We start from the raw sequence: 22,046 nt of genomic DNA, 5'->3' as shown, positions 1-22,046 counted from the left end.
TTCCCTACTCATGCTCTGTCTCTCTCAAAAATAAACAAACACTGAAAAAAAATTTTAAAATAAGTAGACATTAAAAAAAAGGAATAAGCTGCACCATAAACATTGGTGGCTTTGTTCACTTACTTTCCCTCGGAGCTATAACTGTTGATGCTGCCGTCAGTAGACTCTCGACTTGGTTGCCTTACCATCTTCCTCATTTCGGCTGCCATTCCTGTTTCTGTGCTTCTCTGTATGGTGCTTTTTAACTTCTTGTGGCCTGACTCTGACAAGAGAAAATACAAGAAACTCTAAGTCTTGTTTAGACAGTTTCTCCCGGGATACTGGTTGATTCTGCAAATTAAACAATTATGCATATAATTAAAAGTTTACTCAGGAAAAGAGTCTAAGAGAATAATCTGATTAGCTAAATCTCTTTGCCGACAATATGCTTTGGCCAAGAGGGGTAGCAGTGGAAGGGAGACCACTGCCCCTGTTCCAGAGACTGCCTGAATCTCAGTGAACCAAAATGAACTCATTGTATTACTGCTGCTCAAGTTATCAACTTCAATGAAAAGTTGGATTTGGCACTGGACTGCATTATGGGGAAATATAATGTTGAACAACCTAAAAGGAACATTCCCAATTTGGAATGTTCCCAATATGTGGGAATAGAGCTAAATGAATGGGCCTTGTCCTTTAAAGGAGATGAGAGGCACAGTGGACTAAGCGTGAAAAATACCAGTTTTGGCCATGTATCAGCAATCCCATAAAAATAAACAGTAGTATTTAATGATTTTTGAAACAAGTTAACATACATGATCTCATTTGAGATGGCATATAAGGATACCTATGTAGGTAGAACAGGTAGTAACTCCAAGGCTTTATTGCTGTCTCCTGGCTTTTGAACTGGGCTGAATCATTTCTTACTGGCAGTTTTGAGTGTGAGTCTCTTTCTGCATTGTGAATTATAACGGCTGATCATTTTTTTAAACTCTAAATTCAGAGCAACTTCTTCAAACCACTTTGAAATGCACTAACCAGCAGTCTATTCATAGCATAAAAATGAAATTCCAAAACATTTTTTTGGTTAGAACAATACCGAAAAGTTAGACAGACTTTTAATACCTGCCACACTTTTTCCATCTGAACATTTGATGTGTATTTCTGGTTTTCTTTCAGGTTTTCACATAGTATCATTTAATACCCATTAATATATGAAAAAATGCTCTATATGTATAACTGTATACATTAACTACTGTATGTGTATACACACATAAAATCTTCAACCCTCATAAAACCTCTCTGAAGCAGGTGCCCCAAAACACTCCTAAATACACCATATGAAAGTTTGCATATTTTCCTCTCATTTTTGGTCACTGCAATCCTTTTGTAGATTGTCTAATAAAAGATATAATTGGTTTTACTATATGGACTCAATGCTGAATATTCTCTACGTAAAAGCCACAGCAGTTCCTTAAAAACACAATTCTGAATATGTTATTCCCTTGCTCAAGATCTTGTGCTGGTTTATCATCAAAATTAAAAGAAAATCTGAAATTGTCACAATGGCCCATAAAATGCCACATAATATGGCCCCTGGCTACCTCTCCAATCTCACACTCTGCCTCTCATCCCCACGATCACTGCTGTCCAGTCACACAGTCTTCCTGCATTTTCTTGAGCACTCCAAGCATGCTGCTTCAGGGCCTGTTTCCCTTACTGTCTTTCCTTCTGATTTCCTTGTCTTGCTCCCTCACTTTATTCAGGTCTCTGTGCCAGTGTCACCCCCTCAGAGAGGCTTTTTCTGGTCCTCATCACTTTTTATCTCCTTGCCATGCTTTATATGTCTTCGTAGCACTGCTCTGCCATTAAACTTCTATTTGTTTGTTTGTTGTCTGTTCCCCAGTTAGAATTTAATCTCTATGAGGAGAGGGACATTATGAACACTGCTCACTGTTATCCATAGTATCTAGAACACTGGTATAAACTCAATACCAGGATCACACCACACATACTAATGTGCAATTTCCTCATTCCATTTAATATATCTATAATACAAACATGTCTATATTTATTCTTTTTAATGACTGCACTGTTATGTGATCTCATAATTAAACCATGCATGTCCATATTGATGAGTACTTGGGATGTTTCCAGTTGTTACAGGAGAGTTTTTATAGAACATATTTCTAGAAGCTGAATGCTAGTGAAAGGGTACAAATCCACTTAATCTTAATAGCTTTTTCTAAATTGCCATTTAGAAACATGATGATAGTTTAAATCACTCCTACCAACATTCTGTTGGTACCAAATAGGTACCAACAGATGTACCTATTTTCCCACCTAAGGCTCATGAATTTTCTACCTTTCCCCTTTCTAGTCTCTGTCTTGCCTATTTGACTTGTCATTGTAGAATGTGTACACTTACTGAAGGCAGTGACTTCATTTATTGACATCCTAGTGCTGTTTTTATTTATTTGTATATTGATTTATTTATATACTGTGCCTCCTTCTCAGATGTAGTTCCTTTATGAAGCCAGTATGGTGGGGCAACACTTCATTCACACACACATACTGGCTGGGTCCCACTTGAGGGGTAAAGGCAAGCCCCAAGGATGTATTACCAAACTGAGCCGAGCATAGTTATGCAAATGTTTACCCAAACCAACAGGAAGCAATAAACCCAGGGTGGAACACCAAATTCTTACTATCATGGCTAGAAAAATGAGGGCAACCTTTACATCTAAATGGTGAGGTGATGCTGGGAACAGAGGAGAGACAGTTAAGAGGATCAGTAGTGGGGAGGTTCAGGTTATTCACTCATTAAATTTTTCATTTATCCATCCATCCATCTAACCACCCACCCACACATCCATCCAACAAATATTTACTAGGCACCTGCTATGTGTCATTCACTATTCTTGGTGCTGGAGATATACTGATGAATGACAAATTTCCTGCTGCCATGGAGCTTACATTCTAGCGTATGTGTGTATACAAGCAAGGCAATAAACAAATAAATAAATACATGCCTGGTAATAAGTGCTATGGAAAAAGGCAGGATAAAGAGGGATAGAGGGTGACAGGGTAGAGCAGCAATGGCTTTATTGTAAAGGGGTCAGGATCTCATTAGTCATCAGTATGGAAGAAGTAAGGATACAGGCAATGAGGGAACAGGGAAGTAATACCCATGGTGGGACTGGTCCTGGTGATTGTGGTAGGGAGCCTCTGAGTAATGGTGGCCAGGAGGGGGGCTACTGTCTTCTCAGTAGCACACAGGTTGCCTCTGCAGTCTTTCCAATGTTGGTGACTCTGGCCAAGAGGCTCCAACACCAGAGATCTCAGGGCTTTGTGTACACCTGGCATCGCAGCTGACAGCAGAGGGTAGGCTATCAGGTTGGCAATCATTTCCTAACACAGGTTTCACGTGGTTGCCACTTATTACATATTTGTTCAATGAAAAAAAATTTTAAGTGAATATTAATTTTTTTATATTATGTAATTGGAATATCAGGTATTCTTAAAGGTTCATTTACAGGGTGTCTTAACTTTCTTAGAGCAATCTTAAAACTTAATACATTCCAAAACGTAAATGCTACATACTTTAAGGAAATATTTGAGAAGTTGGTTATTGAACTTTCTTTTACACTTGTTTAATTTTATGAGTTTGAATGATACATTTTTAATTTTAGAGTTTTTGTTTTTGTCCTTTGGAAGACAGCAAATATGGACTGATATTAGCTCTCGTCTTATTCATGTTAATAAATATTCATTGAAAAGAGCTTTGATGAACTAGACAATTTTATAAAGGCCAAGGTAAAAACTGAATAAACAGTTCCAGCTATGAATTTGTCTTATTTAAATTCATAACAGCTTTATTATTATTTAGAATATAAGGGTTGGAAAGAACATTGTTTTGTAGATATGGAAACTAATTTTGGAGAAGTGTAATTCATGTAAAAAATTATTTGTGGAGCACTTACGCTGAGCCCAACCTTTTCCAGATGCTGGTGATACAGGAATGAACATAAGAGACAAAAATCCCTGCCCTAATGGAGCTTACATTCTAGTGAGTATAACGATTTGCTCAATGTCAGGCTAGTTAGCAGCAGAAAGCTGGATTAGATCTTCTGAATCTCAGTCTTGTGATCATTCCTTTATACCCCAGTTTAGGAAAACACAAAGTCTAATCTTATTTTACAAACAGAACAATGGTTTAGCTACACATATATTTTCATGCACATATTCTCATATTTAAAAACTTCATTAAAATCACAAAAATTGTATAGAGGTGCAAATGTATACAATTATCTATCTCTGTACATATATTGCAAGTATAGCATACGTATATGTTACATATATGTAATTTAAAAATATCAATATAATACATTAAACCACTAAATAATATCACCATTATTTACCAATTATTTGTATCCACTGAGGAATCATTAACCTAGGTAAGATATGAAGTCTCCTATCAAATTATGACATGAAACCTTTGACTTGAAACTGCTATCCCAAGTATCATACAAAGAACAAATGGAATAGAAAACTAGACTATTTTAATACTCTATATTCACAAACCAATGTAAAATTAGTAAAATCCCTATCATTTGGGAGCATTTTCTCTTGCTTTGAAGAAGAAACTTCCTCTCATAGAATGTTGTGGAATGTGCCATATTTACATATTCATTTCTCTTTTCATATTAAGAGATGTATGCTATATTTAGAAACACCCCACTGACTTATTAATTCATTCTGTAAATACTCATTATGCAATATCTATAATAGGCATTTTTCTAGGTGTTACAGCTATAACAGTAACAAGACAGGATAGTGCTTATAATAAACTAATATAAATAAGTTATGATAATTTTAGAATTGGTAATAATCATGAAAAAAAATAAAGCAGAAGAAACTGTCCCAGTAGATGCATTACTTTTGATCAGCTGGGCAGAGAAGCCCACTTCTGAGAATGTAAAATAGAAGCCAGCCATGCAAAGATCTAAAGGAAGTGTTATCCAGGGAGAAGGAATAGGTGCAAGACTCTGAAGAGTGATCTTCCTCAGCTTGTATGTGGAAGCTATAGAAAACTGAAGTAAGATGGACAAGGAGAAGATGGAGTGGAAGAGGCTGAAGGAGCTGGTGGGGCACAACCTACTGGAAAATAGCCTGGAATTTGTGCTGAGTGTGGTGGGGAGTCATAGGGCAGGGCCATGATCTGATTTCCATTTTCAATGGATCATTCTAGCTGTTGTGTGAACAATGAATTGTAGGAACTAGACGTGGAAGCAGAGGAGGATGGGAAAGCTACTTTCTTACCTGAGAAGAGATGAATAGTGGCTTCGGTTAGGGAGCAGCAGTGGAGATATGGGAAGACGGTAGGCTTTGATTATATTGTGAAGTGGAATGGACAGCACTTGCTCTAGATGTATAAATGGTTCAGAAAAAAATCAATAATTTCTAGGTTTTTATAAAAGGATAACTGGTTGAACAGTAGTGTCATTTACTGCAAGGAGGGGGAATTCATTATGAGTGGTGGAAATTATGAGTTGTCTTTTGGATGTTCGAGGGGCTTTCTAAATAGCCATGTGGAGAGTAAAGTAGGAAGTGCATGTATGAATCAGGACCACGAGGGATAGGTCAGGGTTGGAAAAAGGTAGGTTGGTAGTTAGATAGGATATGTTGGCATACAGATGGAATTAAAATCTATAGTACTAAATGTAATAGGGAGGAAGTATAGATAGAGATAAAAAGAGTAAACAGAATGGAGTCTACGGTATCTTCCATATTTAGAGGTCCAGAAGAAAATCAAGACTATTGAGCCTATGAAGGAAGACCTTTTAAGGCATGAGGAAAAATAGACAAGTGTCATGGTGCAGAAATCAGAAGAATAAAGTGTTAGAACTAAAAATAAATGTTGTTTACTACTTAGAGTTTTAGTAAGAAACAGACACAGAGGTGATGATAGAGCTTGGCTCCATGGAGATCACTGATTTCAAAAGGAGAAGATTTGGTGAATCTTCTGAAAGGACTGAAAGGAATGGCCAGTCAGAAGAGAGAATGAGAGGTGGTATTTGGAGAGTCACACAGGATATGGGAAGGTTATCTATTTTTTTTAAGATATGTGACATTAGAGCCTGTTTCTGTGCAGCTGGGAATGATTACATGAGCAAGACAAAACATTTATAGGTCTAATATTATTGGCTGGAAAGGTGGATCAACACAGATAATGTCTGATAAATCATCTTTCAATCAAAGTATTCTCTAGTGCCAAATGAATAGTCCATTTTCATCAATTAATTTGAAAAATCGGTAACAGAATATCACTTAAACAGTTCGATCCAAAAGATATATGCAGTGATGTCCTATTACCTCACAAACAAAAACTACAGAGTAGTTTTGGTTATCCTGAAAGTGAAACTGAGATCAGTGATAAAAACTATTTTTTATATGTATAGTGACAAAATTTAGTTATGTTTTTAAAAAGAAAAGTTGTTGTAGTTAATGTTTTGATCATTTATTCCCTTGTTTACTTATTCATCAAACTATTCTCTGAGTGCTTTGGGTCCAGTACTGCATATGTAAGAGTGGACAGGAAACAGGTACTGTCCCCAACCATGTCATTGTCTAGTAGGAGAGACTGACAAACAGAAGTTTACTTGTGATTCAGTGTAAGTACTGTATAGGCACAGAGGTCTTATTTTATATTTATTTAGCTTTAGGTATTCATCTTATGTCTTATAATTTGGAGAGAGGAAGAGAAAGGGAAGAGAAGGAACAATTTAAACAGTGAGTGTGAGTCTGCTGCTTGCTGTGCTAATAACTAAATGAGCATGTAACCTGGTGAGAAATGCAAATCTTCTCTTCCTGTACTTTGTTTCAGTTCCTGAAGATAATTCCGCTGTTTATGATCATCTCTAAAATAGGCTTCCTAAAACACAACAACAAAAAAAAACAAAACCAAAAAAACCCAAACCAACCACTTTATCTGGTGTTCAAATGACGCAGCAGCAAATACAGTCAACTGACAGTATTCGATACCCTGAGAGACCACATTGGTATCCAAAGGATTTTAAAGGCAAATTTTAACTCCAGATGGTGAAGGGGGAAGGGTTGTATTTTAGGCCAAAAAGGCGGCATATTCAAAGGTTCTGACATGGTAAAGAAGGTAGCCCCTTGAGAAAACTGCATTTCCAGAATGACCAGCATTCAATGAATGGTGAGTAAAGCTAGTGAGAGTGGGAGCAAGAGAGTTGGTAGGGTGGCCTTACACAGGACCTTTTATCTAATGCTCTCAAGGTCTGCCATTACATATCATTTGGGGTGGCTGTTGTGATTTACTAATGTGGTTTGTAATGATCTCAAGGTCTTGGTCTTCCCAGTACCAATATTATCCACATAAAGCTGTAATTTGCATTATATAAGATACAGTGATATTGTCAAAGGTCTTCAACAGTCACTCTTTAAAAGAAAATATCCAGAAGTTCTCCTTTGTTGATATCAGATGCTTCACAGTGTTGTCATAACCATGTAGAAATTTTTATTAGGTAGTCTGTTCTAATAGGCCACAGTTTTTCTTTCCTAGTTTTTAAACAAAAATACTGCTTTTGTGTTATGCCGAAGTTTTTAAATATATTTTATCCCAAGTCAGATGAGTACAACTTGTAAAAATTTCCTATATCTGAAGATTACTTTTAGAAAATTGCATGAAGGGTCTTTGACTTTATGGTTTCCCTCATTTATTATTCTCCATGTTAGTGCCTACAAGCCATAAATTTCCCTTTCCTCTTCCCATTTTCAAGAGAGATTTATAATGAAAGAAATATAGCGGTCAAGAAAATAAAAACAGAATCAAGAATATCTTTGTGAGATGGATGGAATAAATTCCCTTGATGATACTCAAAATACTTCAAATCTTTTTCAGCGATGTGCCTATACTTTTTAATTTCACTGCCATAACCCAAAAGAGGTAAAATGTTTTCTCTTGCTGCCATACACTTTAAGTTCTCTACAGATACAACTTTAGAAAAGGGATTCATCTGTACTGAACACTGACCTGAATTTTTCCAGCTCTTCTGTGGCTAACAGTTATTCTCTGGTAAGAGACCTGGTATTGTTCTGAGCGACTGTAATGCCTGCTGTCCTGTCTGTTCAGTTCACTCAACCACATTTGATCTTGTCAGCAAAACGTTTGCTAATGTCACATTGATTTTTCCTCTTGCCTGGCTGGTGAAAATGTAAGCAATAGCAAGTTCAAGATGTTCTTTTAAATAATCTTCATATTGAATTTAGTAAGGCTGCCAAAAAAATACTTAGATGAACAGGTTTACTGTCACTGAAACATACAACCTGTACCCTATCTTATTTTGGCCAAAACTGTAAGATGGGAGTAGTCAAATGCTGAACTTCTCACTGCTGCTAATTGATTTCACAGCCTCAGTGTTTCCAAAGTGTTTCTGTGTTATGAACTGAATTATGCCCCTTTCCCACCAATTCATAGTCTGAACTAATCCTGAGTACCTCCTAATCCTGAGTACCTAAACCTGTGTATTTGGACACAGGGCCTTTAAATAGGTGATTAAGTTAAAATAATGCTACTAGGGAGGCCCTAATACCCATCTTTTGGTTTCCTTATGAGAAGAGGGCTTTAGGACACAGAGACCACCATGTGCAGAGGGCAGTCATTTGTGACCTAAGAAAGAGGCCTCAGAGGAAAGCAAACCTGCTCATACCTTGATCATGAACTTCCAGCTTCTAGAACTGTGAGAATATAAATTTTTGTTATTTTAACCATCCATTCTAGGCTATTTTGTTCTGGCAGCCTTAGAAAACTAATGCATCTAGGGAGTGGATACTGTTATTTTAACACTCTGAAACTGTCTTCTTACTTAACTTATTAACAACTGTGATGATCTAAATATAATTTAAAGCACCTCGGGATATATAATCACCTAAAACGGTCTGAGGGTGAGGATTAAGCCTCAAATACCAGGATGAACTTGTTTTAGTTTGCCTTGATCAAAAAATGGTCTAAAGTATTACATGGATATACCTGAATATTTTATTAATAACCCTGATGTTCAGAAAATAAGGTCTTAGATTTATTTTCCCAGGAGTAATAAATATATCACATTTAGATTAAACCTGTTTCTTTTTCATTCTTCTTCAGTCTAAATTAATACCTTAGATGAATCTGGGTTTTATTTATGGGTTATAAACCTAGAATATCTCCTTATTATCTACCACCCTGATTGTAAAAAATAAAACAATAATTCAGGCAAACCTTGTTTTGTATATTTCAGATTTTGTTTTGATTTTTAAAGTTTTGTTCAAACTCAAGGTATTACTCTTTAGAGAATCTTTCCTCCTATCCAGTTTCAAAAGGCAGCCTAACATTCCAAGTGTTAGGAAGTGGCTGAACAAGAAGTGGTTTGAGAGGTAATTCTGGAATCTGAATGTCTGGATTCAAGTACCAGCTCTACCCCTTATTAGTTCTGTGCCTTCAGGCAGCATACTTGGCCTCTCTATGCCTCACTTTCCTCATATATGAGGAATTGGGGGATGGATTGTGATACCTAGGACAATTTTTGAGTAGTAAATGAGATAATCCATATAAAGCACTCAGGAAAGTGTGCACCTATTTAAATTACATATTGTTACACAATAAGATATCCAGTGTTTTGCTCAGATTAAGTCTCCAAGTTGAATGACGCTAATTTCCCTTGCTCCACTCAAAGCATATCTTTTTGTGCCTCGTATTTAATTCAAAATGTTATTTAGAATGAAGCCTAGTTAAGTTGCAATATGTCACAGAGACTACTCATGCCCCAAATACCCATTCTTATCCTGTTCTCTTGGTGATAGAAATCATTATTGTAGACAGGACTTCCAGGATAGATGGTAGGGCAGAAGGATCCTAGGATCACCATGTCCTATGATACACCTAGATAACATCTACATCAGTGTAAATAATCCAGAAAATGACCAGAAGAACAGACTCTCTGCAGCTAAATATAGAGAAGAGTACACATTGAAGAGGGTAGGAAGGGTGGAGACAGGTTGGGAGTCAAATGGACCCACAAGACTGTCCATGAGAGGGATGGATGCTATAGACAGAATGGAGAGGAGCAGACCTCACACCGGGCACCCCAAATAGAGGGGGCCCACACTGCAGAAATGAATCCTCATAACATTTGGCTTTGAAAGCCAGAGGGGCCTAACTTTGCCAGTTCTTACAATCAGTGGGGCTTAACATCTAGAACTTTAAAAATCAGTGGGCTTGGGTGGGGGGGGAACCAAGATGGCAGAAAGGCATGGAAGTTTTTTGTGTGTCTCGCGTCCATGAAATACAGCGAGACCAACACTAAACCATCCTGCACACCCAGAAAACTGATCTAGGATCAACACAACAATCTGCACAACCTGAACCACAGAATTCAGCAGGTACGTGGCATGGAGAGGTGGACTCAGGGAGTGAGAAGCCGCGGCAGGCAGGGAGCCACTTTTGCGGGTGGGGGGGGGAGGGAGAGGGAAAATACGGGAAAAGCACCCCTCCCCAAAAGCAGCTGGAGAGAAAGTGGAAAAGTGGAAACAGCCTCAGGGACTAAACTAAAAAAAGGGAGAAAGAAGAGGGCTTAAATTCCATTAAGACAGTAAACAAGAGGAGTGCAGAGTCTGCAACTCTGCAGCTCGATACCTGGCGGTGCTCTGGTGGGAAGGGCGAATCCCCAGGAGCAGAGTGGGGTCCGGGAGGTTCTTGGGCCACATGGGGAAAAGTGGTTCCACTGCTGGAAGGGCATTCAGTAGAGACTGTTGAGGTCACCTGGTCCCAGCAGACCCCAGAAAACAGCCACATTCGCTGGTGCTGGGACAAGGTCCTTAAGGGTGAAGCCTGGTGCCAGATGTGTGTTGTGGTTTTCCATAATTCCTGAAATGCTGCTGCTACACTATCTTTCAAACTTTTTCTGGGGTGGGCTGGCACCTGGCTGCAGTCTTGGGGCACCAGCAGCAGCAGGGTCCAGCAAGCATTCCTGGGTGCAGCTGACATTCGGCCATTACTTGGTGAGACCCTGCCGCAGAGAGGCTGAACAGGTCAAAGCTGCAGTCCTTCAGAAGTAAGGGGCCAGGGAAAACAGTCACATCTGAGACAAAACTCTGGAGAGAGGTACTGCCTGGGGCTTGGTCACGGACAGTGAAAAAGTAGGGAGTGGATGAAAGCTGAAGACAGAGGATGGATGTGCAACTGCTGGTTGGATAGAACAGAGTTCCGATACTAGAGACTGGGTGACGCCATTTTCACCGCTCCCGCACGTGCGCATACACACCTATGAGTGCCACAACAATCCACCCCAGTAGGCTAGCAGCACCATCTAGTGGAGAACGGAGCCATTACACTAAGCCCCGCCCAACTGGGCCAACCTCCCTCTTTAAGAATACAAGTCTCACTGCCTGCATAGTTTATGGACTATTATAAAGTGCTTCATAGTCTGACTTCTAGGGAAAAGCGAAGTAGTTTTCAGTTGTATTTCAATCTGTTAGCAGGTCCATCTATTCAACTTTTTTTCTTTTTCACTTTTCTTTTTCTTGAATACAGAAAGAGAAAAAATGGTTTTATTTTCAAATTAAAAACATTTTAATTTTTAATATATTTTTTACTTTTGTGTAAATTTTTTCAAATTCTATTTTACTGCCATTTTATTCTACTTCAGTGTATTCACGTTTTCAAATTTTCAAATGACTTTTCTTTTTTTTCATTTCTTTTTCTTGCATATGGAAAGAGGAAAAATTCATTTTTATTTTCAGTTTTTATTAAAAATTTTTTTGATTTTTATACTATATTTTAAACTTCTTTGCAAATTTTTTCAAATTCTATTTTACTTCCATCATTTCATATACTTCAGTGTATTCATTTTTTCAAATTCTCAAACGATTTCCTTCCCCCCTCCCTTTTTTCTTGATTTCTCAAACCACTTTCAACACCCAGACCAAAACACACCTAGGATCTAGCATCATTTATTCAATTTTTGTGTGTGTGTTTAATTTTTAATTTTAATATTTTTTAATTTTAATTTTTTAAATTTTTTCTACCTCATTAATTCCTTTTCTCCCTTCAAAATGATGAAACAAAGGAATTCACCCCAAAGAAACAGCAGGAAGAAATGACAGCCAGGGATTTGACTAACACAGATACAAGCTCGATGTCTGAATCAGAATTTAGAATCATGACAATAAGAATACTAGCTGGAGTCAAAAACAGACTAGAATCCCTTTCTGTGGAGATAAAAGAAGTAAAAACTAGTCAGGACGAAATAAGAAATGCTATAACTGAGCTGCAATCACGGATGGATGCCATGGCAGCAAGGATGGATGAGGCAAAACAGAATCTGTGATATAGAGGACAAACTTACGGAAAATAATGAAGCAGAAAAAAAGAGGGAGATTAAGGCAGAAGAGCACGATTTAAGAATAAGAGAAATCAGTGACCCTTTAAAAAGGAACAACATGAGAATCATGAGGGTCCCAGAAGAGGAAGAGAGAAAAAGGGGTAGAAGGGTTATGTAAACAAATCATAGCAGAAAACTTACCTAACCTGGAGAAAGAGACATCAAAATCCAGGAAACACAGAGGAACCCCATTAGATTCAACAAAAACCGACCATCAACATGGCACATCATAGTCAAATTCACAAAATACTCAGGCAAAGAGAGAATCATGAAAGCAGCAAGGGAAAAAAAAGTCCCTAACCTACAAGGGAAGACAGATCAGGTTTGTAGCAGACCTAGCCACAGAATCTTGGCAGGCCAGAAAGGAGTGGTAGGATACAATGTGCTGAATTGGAAAAATATGCAGCCAAGAATTCTTTATCCAGCAAGGCTGTCATTCAAAATAGAAGGAGAGATTAAAATTTTCCCAAACAAAAATTAAAGGAGTTCATGACCACTAAATCAGCCCTGAAAGAAATTTTAAGGGGGATTCTCTGAGGGGAGAAAAGATGAGGGAATGAATACCAGAAGCAACAAAGATGAGAAAGGACCAGAGAACACCACCAGAAACTCCAACACTACAAGAAACATAATGGCAATAAATTCATATCTTTCAGTACTCTAAACGTCAATGGACTCAATACTCCAATCAAAAGACATAGGGTAACAGAATGGGTAAGAAAACAAGATACATCTATATCCTGTTTACAAGAGACCCACTTTAGACCTAAGACACCTTGAGATTGAAAGTAAGGGGATGGAGAACCATCTATCATGCTAATGGTCGAAAAAAGAAAGCTGGAGTACACATACTTACATCAGACAATCTACACTTTAAAGACTGTATCAAGAGATGAAGAAGGGCATTGTATCATAATGAAGGGGTCTATCCACCAAGAAGACCTAACATTGTAAACACTTATGCACCACATATGAAAGCACCCAAATATATAAACCAATTAATCACAAACATAAACTCACTGATAATAATACCATAGTAGTAGGGGACTTCAACACCCCACTTACAGCACTGAACACATAATCTAAACAGAAAATCAACAAAAAACAATGGCTGTGAATGACACACTAGACCCTATGGACTTAACAGATATATTCAGAACATTTCATCCTAAAGCAGCAGAATATACATTCTTCTCCAGTGCACATGGAATGTTCTCCAGAATAGATCACATACTGGGATGCAAATCAGCCCTCAACAGGTACAAAAAGATCGAGGTTATACTGTGCATATTTTCAGACCACAATGTATGAAACTCAATATCAACCACAAGGAAAAATTTGGAAAGGTAAAAAATACTTGGAGACTGAAGAATATCCTACTAAAGAATGAATGGGCTAACCAAGAAGTTAAAAAGAAAATTAAAAGTATATGGAAACCAACGAAAATGATAACACCACAACCCAAAACCTCTGGGACGCAGCAAAGGCAGTCATAAGAGGGAAAGCATATAGCAATCCAGGCCTTCCTAAAGAAGGAAGAAAGACCTCAGGTAGACAACCTAACCTTACACCTTAAAGAGCTGGAAAAAGAATAGGAAATACAACCCCAAACCGGCAGAAGACAGGAAATAATAAAGGTTAGAGCAGAAATTAATGCTATCAGAAACACAAAAACTGTTGAACAGATCAATAAAACCAGAAGCTGGTTCTTTGAAAGAATCCACAAAATTGATAAACCACTAGCCAGTGTGATCAAAAGAAAAAAGGAAAGGACCCAAATAAGCAAAATCAAGAATGAAAGAGGAGAGATCACAACAAACATAGCAGAAATAAAAACAATAATGAGAATATTATGAGCAATTATACACCAGTAGAATGGGCAATCTGGAAGAAATGGACAAATTCCTAGAAACATATACACTACCAAAACTGAAACAGGAAGAAACAGAAAATTTGAACAGACCCATAACCAGTAAGGATATCGAATCAGTAATCAAAAATCTCCCAAAAAACAAGAGTCCAGGGCCAGATGGCTTTCAAGGGAAATTCTACCAAACACATAAGGAAGAGTTAACACCTGTTCTCTGTTCCAAAAAACAGAAATGGAAGGAAAACTTCCAAACGCTTTCTATGAAGCCAGCATTACCTTGATTCCAAAACCAGACAGAGACCCCACTAAAAAGGAGAACTATAGACCAATTTCCCTGATGAACATGGATACAAAAATCCTCAACAAGATATTAGCCAACTGGATCTAACAATACATTAAAAAAATTATTCACTATGACCAAGTGGGATTTATACCTGGGATGCAGGGCTGGGTCAATATCCACAAAACAATCAATGCGATTCATCACATCAATAAAAGAAAGGACAAGAACCACATGATCCTCTCAATAGATGCAGAAAAAGCATTTGACAAAATGCAGCATCCTTTCTTGATAAAAACCCTCAAGGAAGTAGGGATAGAAGGAGCATACTTCGAGACCATAAAAGCCATATATGAATGACCCAATGCTAATATCATCCTCAATGGGAAAAAACTGAGAGCTTTCCACCTAAGGTCAGGAACAAGACAGGGATGTCTAATGTCACCAGTGTTATTCAACATAGTATTGGAAGTCTTAGCCTCTGCAATCAAACAACACAAAGAAATAAAAGGCATCCAAATTGGCCAGGAGGAGGTCAAACTTTCACTCTTTGCAGATGTCATGATACTCTATATGGAAAACCCTAAAGATTCCACCAAAAAACTGCTAGAACTGATTCATGAATTCAGCAAAGTTGCAGGATATAAAATCAATGCATAGAAATTGGTTGCATTCCTATACACCAACAATGAAGCAACAGAAAGAGAAATCAAGGAATTGATCCCATTTACAATTACTCCAAAAACCATAAAATACCTAGAAATAAGTCTAACCAAGGAGGTGAAAAATATATACACTGAAAACTATAGAGCACTTATGAAAGAAATTGAAGAAGACAAAAAATAATTTGGAGAAGATTCCATATTCCTGGATAGGAAGAATATTGTTAAAATGTTGACACTACCAAAGCAATCTACATATTCAATTCAATCCTTATCAAAATAACACCAGCATTCTTCACAGAGCTAGAACAAATAATCCTAAAATTTGTATGGAACCAGAAAAGATCCCTAATAGCCAAAGCAATCTTGAAAAAGAAAACCAAAGCAGGAGGCATAACCATCCCAGACTTCAAGCTGTAATCATCAAGACAGTATGGTACTGGCACAAGAACAGACACTCAGATCCACAGAACAGAATAGAGAACCCAGAAATCGACCCACAAACGTATCGCCTACTAATCTTGACAAATCAGGAAAGAATATCCAATGGAATCAAGACAGTCTCTTCAGCAAGTGGTGATGGGAAAACTGGACAGCAACATGCAGAAGAATGAACCTGGACCACTTTCTTATAGCATACACAAAAATAAACTCAAAATGGATGAAAGACCTAAATGTAATAAAGGAAGTCATCAAAATCCTTGAGGAGGAAGCAGGCAAAAACCTCTCTGGTTTTTGCTGAAGTAATTTCTTACTGAACATGTCTCTGGAGGCAAGGGAAACAAAAGCAAAAATGAACTACTGGGACCTCATCAAAATAAAAAGCTTCTGCACAGCGAAGGAAACAATCCACAAAACTAAAAGGCAACTGACAGAATGGGAGAAGATATTTGAAAACGACATGTCAGATATAGGGTTAGTATCCAAAATATAAAGAACTTATCAAACTTAACACCAAAAAAACACAAATAATCCAGTGAAGAAATGGGCAAAAGACATGGATAGACACTTCTCCAAAGAAGACATCCAGATGGCCAACCGACACATGAAAAAATGCTCAACTTCACTCATCATCAGGGAAACACAAATCCACAATGAGATACCATCTTACACCTGTCAGAATGGCTAACATTAACAACTCAGGCAACAACAGATGTTGGCGAGGATGCGGAGAAAGAGGATTTCTTTTGCATTGTTGGTGGGAATGCAAGCTGGTGTAGTCACTCTGGAAAACAGTATGGAGGTTCCTTAAAAAACTAAAAATAGAACTACCCTACGACCCAGCAACTGCACCAGTAGGTATTTATCCAAAGGATACAGGTGTGCTGTTTTGAAGGGACATATGCACCCCCATGTTTATAGCAGCACTATCAACAATAGCCAAAGTATGGAAAGAGCCCAAATGTCCATCAATGGATGAATGCATACACACACACACACACACACACACACACACAATGGAGTATTAACTCGGGAATCAAAAAGAATGAAATATTGCCATTTGCAACTACGTGGATGGAATTGGAGGGTATTATGCTAAGTGTAATTGGTCAGAGAAAGACAAATATCACATGACTTCACTCATATGAGGCCTTTAGGAGACAAAACAGATGAACATAAGGGATGGGAAACAAAAATAAAAACAGGGAGGGGGACAAAACATAAGAGACTCATAAATATGGAGAATAAACAGGGTTACTGGAAGGGTTGTGGGAGGGGGGATGGGCTAAATGGGTAAGGGGTGTTAAGGAATCTACTCCTGAAATCATTGTTGCACTATATGCTAATTTGGATGTAAGTTATAAAAAGAAAATTAAAAGAAAATAAAATCAGTGAGCTTGGCTCTGGGAGAGCTGGAGAGAAAGAGGAAACTGAGTCCTTACCCTTAAAGAGATAGCTCAACAAACAGCCCCATTGAAATACAGCACAGAAGCAGTAGTTGAAATCCAATGAACATATACAAGAAGATTTATTTAGTAATCAGAGCATGTGTCAGAGTGGCAGAGATCATTGAAGAGACTTAAGAACAAGAGAGCTGGGAGCTGTCATTTCCCTCCCCCATCCCCAAGCTGAGCTACAAAGACCCCCACGGGAACCAGCACTGCATGAACACTCTCCATCTAGCTTGCTAACAGCACATCCCAACCCCACACACTTCTGTGGATCTGCTGTCTCCATTCCAGCCTACACAGAAGTTTTCCTTGGTGGCTGCAGCTCTCTTCCGACAGCAGACAGGTATGGACCTTGCTATCAGTGCATCCTAACCCTGTGATCTCCTGCATATCTTCCCATTCCAATACATCCTTGGCTGAAGCCCATCCAAATGGTGCCACAATCCCAGCAGTGTACAAGCAGCCCCAATAGGGGAAAGCACCATTCCAAAGTGACTCCTGCTCCAGGGAGAGGGGAAGATAACTATATACACCAGTCCAACTATGGTCCCAGAAGTGAGCTGGGGGCAGACATCTGGTCAGACTTCAGGCTCCACCCATCAATGAAAGCTTCTCTGGGACAACACAGGGAAAATGCCATGGAGTTCAGTGCTGCTGCACCTCTGGCAAACACTGGGTCTGACTCAACTCAGGCCAGACTGGCCCACTAACAACAGAGGGACCAAACGTTGCCCTGCAAAATGCAACAAGAGCCACTGCAGATTACTGAAGGCAAAAGCAGCTCAGCCACAATAGTAGGGCAGATGCAAAACATAGAGCAGACACCTCTGAAGTACCAGTTTCTGATGAACAAGGAACATTGCACTGCAGAGCTCTATAAGACATTTTCTCCATAAGGCCACTGCTTTCAAGAGCAGTAGATGTAACTGACTTTCCTAACATGTAGAAACAGACAGAATTAAATAAAATGAAGAGACAGAGGACTATGTCCCAAATGAAAGAACAGGAAAAAATCACAGCAAGAGAGCTAAATGAAATGGAGGTAAGTAATATTCCTGATAGAGAATTTAAAGTAATGATCATAAAGCTACTCACTGGACTTGAGAAAAGAGTGGAAGACCTCAGACCCTCAATAAAGAGAACACATAAAAAAACAGTAACAGATGAAGAACTCAATAACTGAAATTAAAAATATACTAGATGGAAAATAGTAGACTGGAGGACACAGAAGAACAGTGACCTGGAAAAAAGAGTAGTAGAAAGCTATCAAGTTCAGCAGGAGAAAAAAAATAATAAGAAATAAAAATAGATTAAGGGAACTCAATGACACCATCAAGCACAATAACCATCGGCATTATAGGGATCCCAGAAGGAGAAGACAGAAAATTTATTTGAAGTAATAATAGCTCAAAACTTCCTGAATCTGGGGAAGGAAACAAATCCAGATCAAGGAGGCACGGAGTACTCCGAACAAAGTCCACTGAAGGAGGGGTCCACACCAAGATACATAGTAATTAAAATGGCAAAAAGTAGCAATAGAGAATTTTAAAAGCAGCAAAAGAAGACAGTTACATACAAGGGAAATCTAATAAGGCTATCAGCTGATTTTTCAGCAGAAACTTTGCAGACTAGAAGGCAGTGGCACGATTTCTTTTTTTCTGAAAGAAAAAACAAACAAACAAAAAACACTGCAGCCAAGAATAAACTATCCAGCAAAGCTATTATTCAGAATAGAAGGAGAGATAGAGTTTCCCAAATAAACAAATGTTAAAGGAATTCATGACCACTAAACCAGCCTTAAAAGAAATGTTAATGAGGACTCTTTGAGTGGAAAGGAAAGACCAAAAGTAGAAGAAAGAAAAGCAAGAAGCACAAAAGCAATAAAATTAAGTATATCCATAAAGATCAGTCATAAACTAAAAGTACATGAAGTATGACACTATATACCTAAAAGGTTGGAGGGAGGAGTAGAGGATGGGTTTAAACTTAAGTGACTATCAACTTAATATAGGCTACTATATGTGTAAGATGTTATATATAAACGTAATAGTAACCACAAATTGGAAACCAGTAATATATATGCAAAAAATAGAGAGGAATCTAAGTATATCACAAAAGAAAACCAGTAAGAGAGAAAACAGCAAGACAAGAAAGAAACAGAGAAGAGCTATAAAAACAACCACAAAATACTTAACAAAATGGCAATAAATATATATCTATCAATAATTACTTTGAATGTAAATGTAAATGCTCCAACCAAAAGGGTGACAGAATGAATAAAAAAGCAAGACCTATCTATATGCTGCCTATCAGACTAATTTCAAAACTAAAGACACATGCAGATTAAAAGTGAAGGGATGAAAAAGAATTTATCATGCAAATGGAAGTGCAAAGAACGCTGGGGTAGCAATGCTTGTATCATAAAAAATAGACTTTAAATCAAAGACTATAACAAGAGACAAAGAAGGACACTACATAATCATAAAGGGGAGAATACAACAATAAGATACAATTGTAAATATTTATGTGCCAACATGGGAGCACCCAAATACATAAAGCAGATAATAAAAAATATAAAAATTCAAAAACATCAAGGTCATAAAATGCACAATGCTATAAAACTAGAAATCAATCATTAAGAAAAAATTTGGAAAGAACGCAAATAACATGCTACTAAACAATGAATGGGCCAACCAAAATTAAAGAGGACATCAAAAAATACAGGGAGACCAATGAAAATGAAAACAAAACAGTCCAAAATCTTTGGGATGCAGCAAAAGTTGTTCTAACAGGAAGGTTTATTGCAATACAGGTCTACATGAAGCAGCAAGAAAAATCTCAAACAACCTAAACTCACACCTAAAGAAACTAGAAAACGAATAATAAACAAAATACCAAACTAGTAGATGGAAGGAAGTAATAAAGATTAGAGCAAAAAATAAATGAAACAGTAGCTAAAAAAAAACCCAATAGAACAGATAATTGAATTCAGGAACTGGTTCTTTGTAAGGACCAACAAAACTGATAAATCTTCAGCCAGTCTCATAGACAGATAGACAGAAAGGACTCAAAAAAATCAGAAATGAAAGAGGAGAATAACAACTGATACCACAAAAAAACAAAAGATTATAAGAATATTATAATAAATTATATGTCAATAAACGTCAATAAATCTAGAAGGGATGGATAAATTTTTAGAAACCTATAACCTCCCAAAACTGAATCAGGAAGAAATAGAAAATTTGAATAGGCCAATTACCAGGAATGAAATTTAATCAGAAAAGCAAAAACAAAAACAAAAAAATCCCCAACTCCCAACAAACAAAAGTCCAGGACCAGATGGCTTCACAGGTGAATTCTACCAAACATTTAAAGAAGAGTTAATACCTATTATTCACAAAATATTCCAAAAAATAGAAGAGGAAGGAAAACTTCCTAATTCATTCTGTGAAACCAGCATTACGCTGATACCAAAACCAGATAAAGACACTACAAAAAAAAAAAAAAAAAAAAAGTACACACCAATATCTCTGATACACACAGACACAAAGATCCTAAACAAAATATCAGCAAACCTAATCCAATAATACATTAAAAAATCATTCACCACGATCAAAATCAAGTGGGGTTCATTCTGGAGGTGCAAAGGTGGTTCAGTATTTGCAAATCAATAACATGATAAATCACATCAACAAGAGAAAGGATAAAAACCATGTAATCATTTCAATAGATGCAGAAAAAACATGTGACAAAGTACATGTATTCATGATAAAAACTCTCAACCATGTAGATTTGGAGGGAACATACCTCAACATGATAAACTCCACATATGGAAAACCCACAGTGAACATCATACTCAAAACATACTGAAAAACAGAGCTTTTCCCCTAAGATGATGAATAAGAAAAGGATGTCCACTCTCACCACTTTTATTCAACATAGCACTGGAACTCCCAGCCACAGCAATTAGACCATAAAGATATAAAAAGCATCTAAATTGGTAAGGATTTGCAGATGGCATACTATATATAGAAAACCCCAGAGACTCCACCAAAAACTTATAATACTCATAAATGAATTCAGTAAAGTCACAGGAAACAAAATCAATGCATGGAAATCCACTGCATTTCTATACATTAATAATGAAGCATCAGAAAGAAATTACAAAAACAATCCCATTTACAACTGCACCAAAAATGGTAAGATACCTACGAGTAAACCCAGGAGGTGAAAACCAAGTGGGTGAAAGACCTGTACTATAAAAACTATAAAATACTGGTGAAAGAAACTGAAGATGATACAAACAAATGGAGAGATATACCATGCTCATGGATTGTAAGAATACTGTGAAAATGGCCATGCTACCCAAAGTAATCTACAGATTTAATGCAATCTCTATCAAAATACTATCTAAAGCAAAATCAATTGTGAAAAAGTAAGGACTATTAAGGTGGCTGTACTGTCCCCAAATATTATCATCTGGAAATGTTTCACTTCAGTTTTTATATCATAATTGGTGGTTTATCTGGATTTCTGATTACCAACTAGCTCTGGTTGCTACAAGTTAGTTCACTAGTTTAGTTTCTTCTAACACTTGGCTGACATACCCAATCAAGAGGACGGGATGAAAATTTAAAAAATAGTTCTATTTACTGAGTGATCAGAAAGGTAATTTGTGGTTTAAGAGTGGAGGGAAAGGTACAAAGAGTAGCTAGTAGGCACAGAAAGAGTTAATAAATTCAGGAGAAACTTTTCAGTTTGTGAGTGGAGAGAAGAGAATAAATTAAGTGAAGGTGGAGGAGAGGGAGAGAAAGAGAGACCAATTTTCCTGTGGCAATTTAAGACCACAGAGTGAGGGTGGCCATCAACACAATGTGATTCTGTGCAGCTGATATTTGTAGAGTAAAATGCTCTAAC

General features: G+C 37.4%; 1 protein-coding gene and 1 long non-coding RNA gene across 52 annotated transcripts in view; one reads left to right on the top strand and one right to left on the bottom strand.

The window, feature by feature from the left end:
• LOC123385431 overlaps positions 1–7,880 on the top strand; it is an 88,387-nt gene extending 80,507 nt beyond the window's left edge. The window contains exons 3-4 of one of the 2 annotated variants that reach the window (XR_006597912.1): positions 3,984–4,048; positions 6,866–7,880. This is a non-coding gene — a long non-coding RNA (uncharacterized LOC123385431). Of the gene's footprint in view, positions 1–3,983 lie in introns of both variants that reach the window. The other variant, XR_006597911.1, reaches the window with a different exon arrangement.
• RIMS1 (regulating synaptic membrane exocytosis 1) overlaps positions 1–22,046 on the bottom strand; it is a 490,562-nt gene that overhangs the window by 10,372 nt on the left and 458,144 nt on the right. For all 50 annotated transcript variants that reach the window (XM_019830859.3, XM_023254106.2, XM_023254107.2 and 47 more), the window contains one exon: positions 124–262. In XM_019830859.3, the coding sequence (XP_019686418.3) occupies positions 124–262 (139 nt within the window). The remainder of the gene's footprint in view (positions 1–123; positions 263–22,046) is intronic.

Source organism: Felis catus, chromosome B2 (assembly GCF_018350175.1).
Source record: "Felis catus isolate Fca126 chromosome B2, F.catus_Fca126_mat1.0, whole genome shotgun sequence".
NCBI lineage: Eukaryota > Metazoa > Chordata > Mammalia > Carnivora > Felidae > Felis > Felis catus.
Note: the sequence above shows the minus strand (reverse complement) of the source record. Positions and strands in the feature narration are given on the sequence as shown.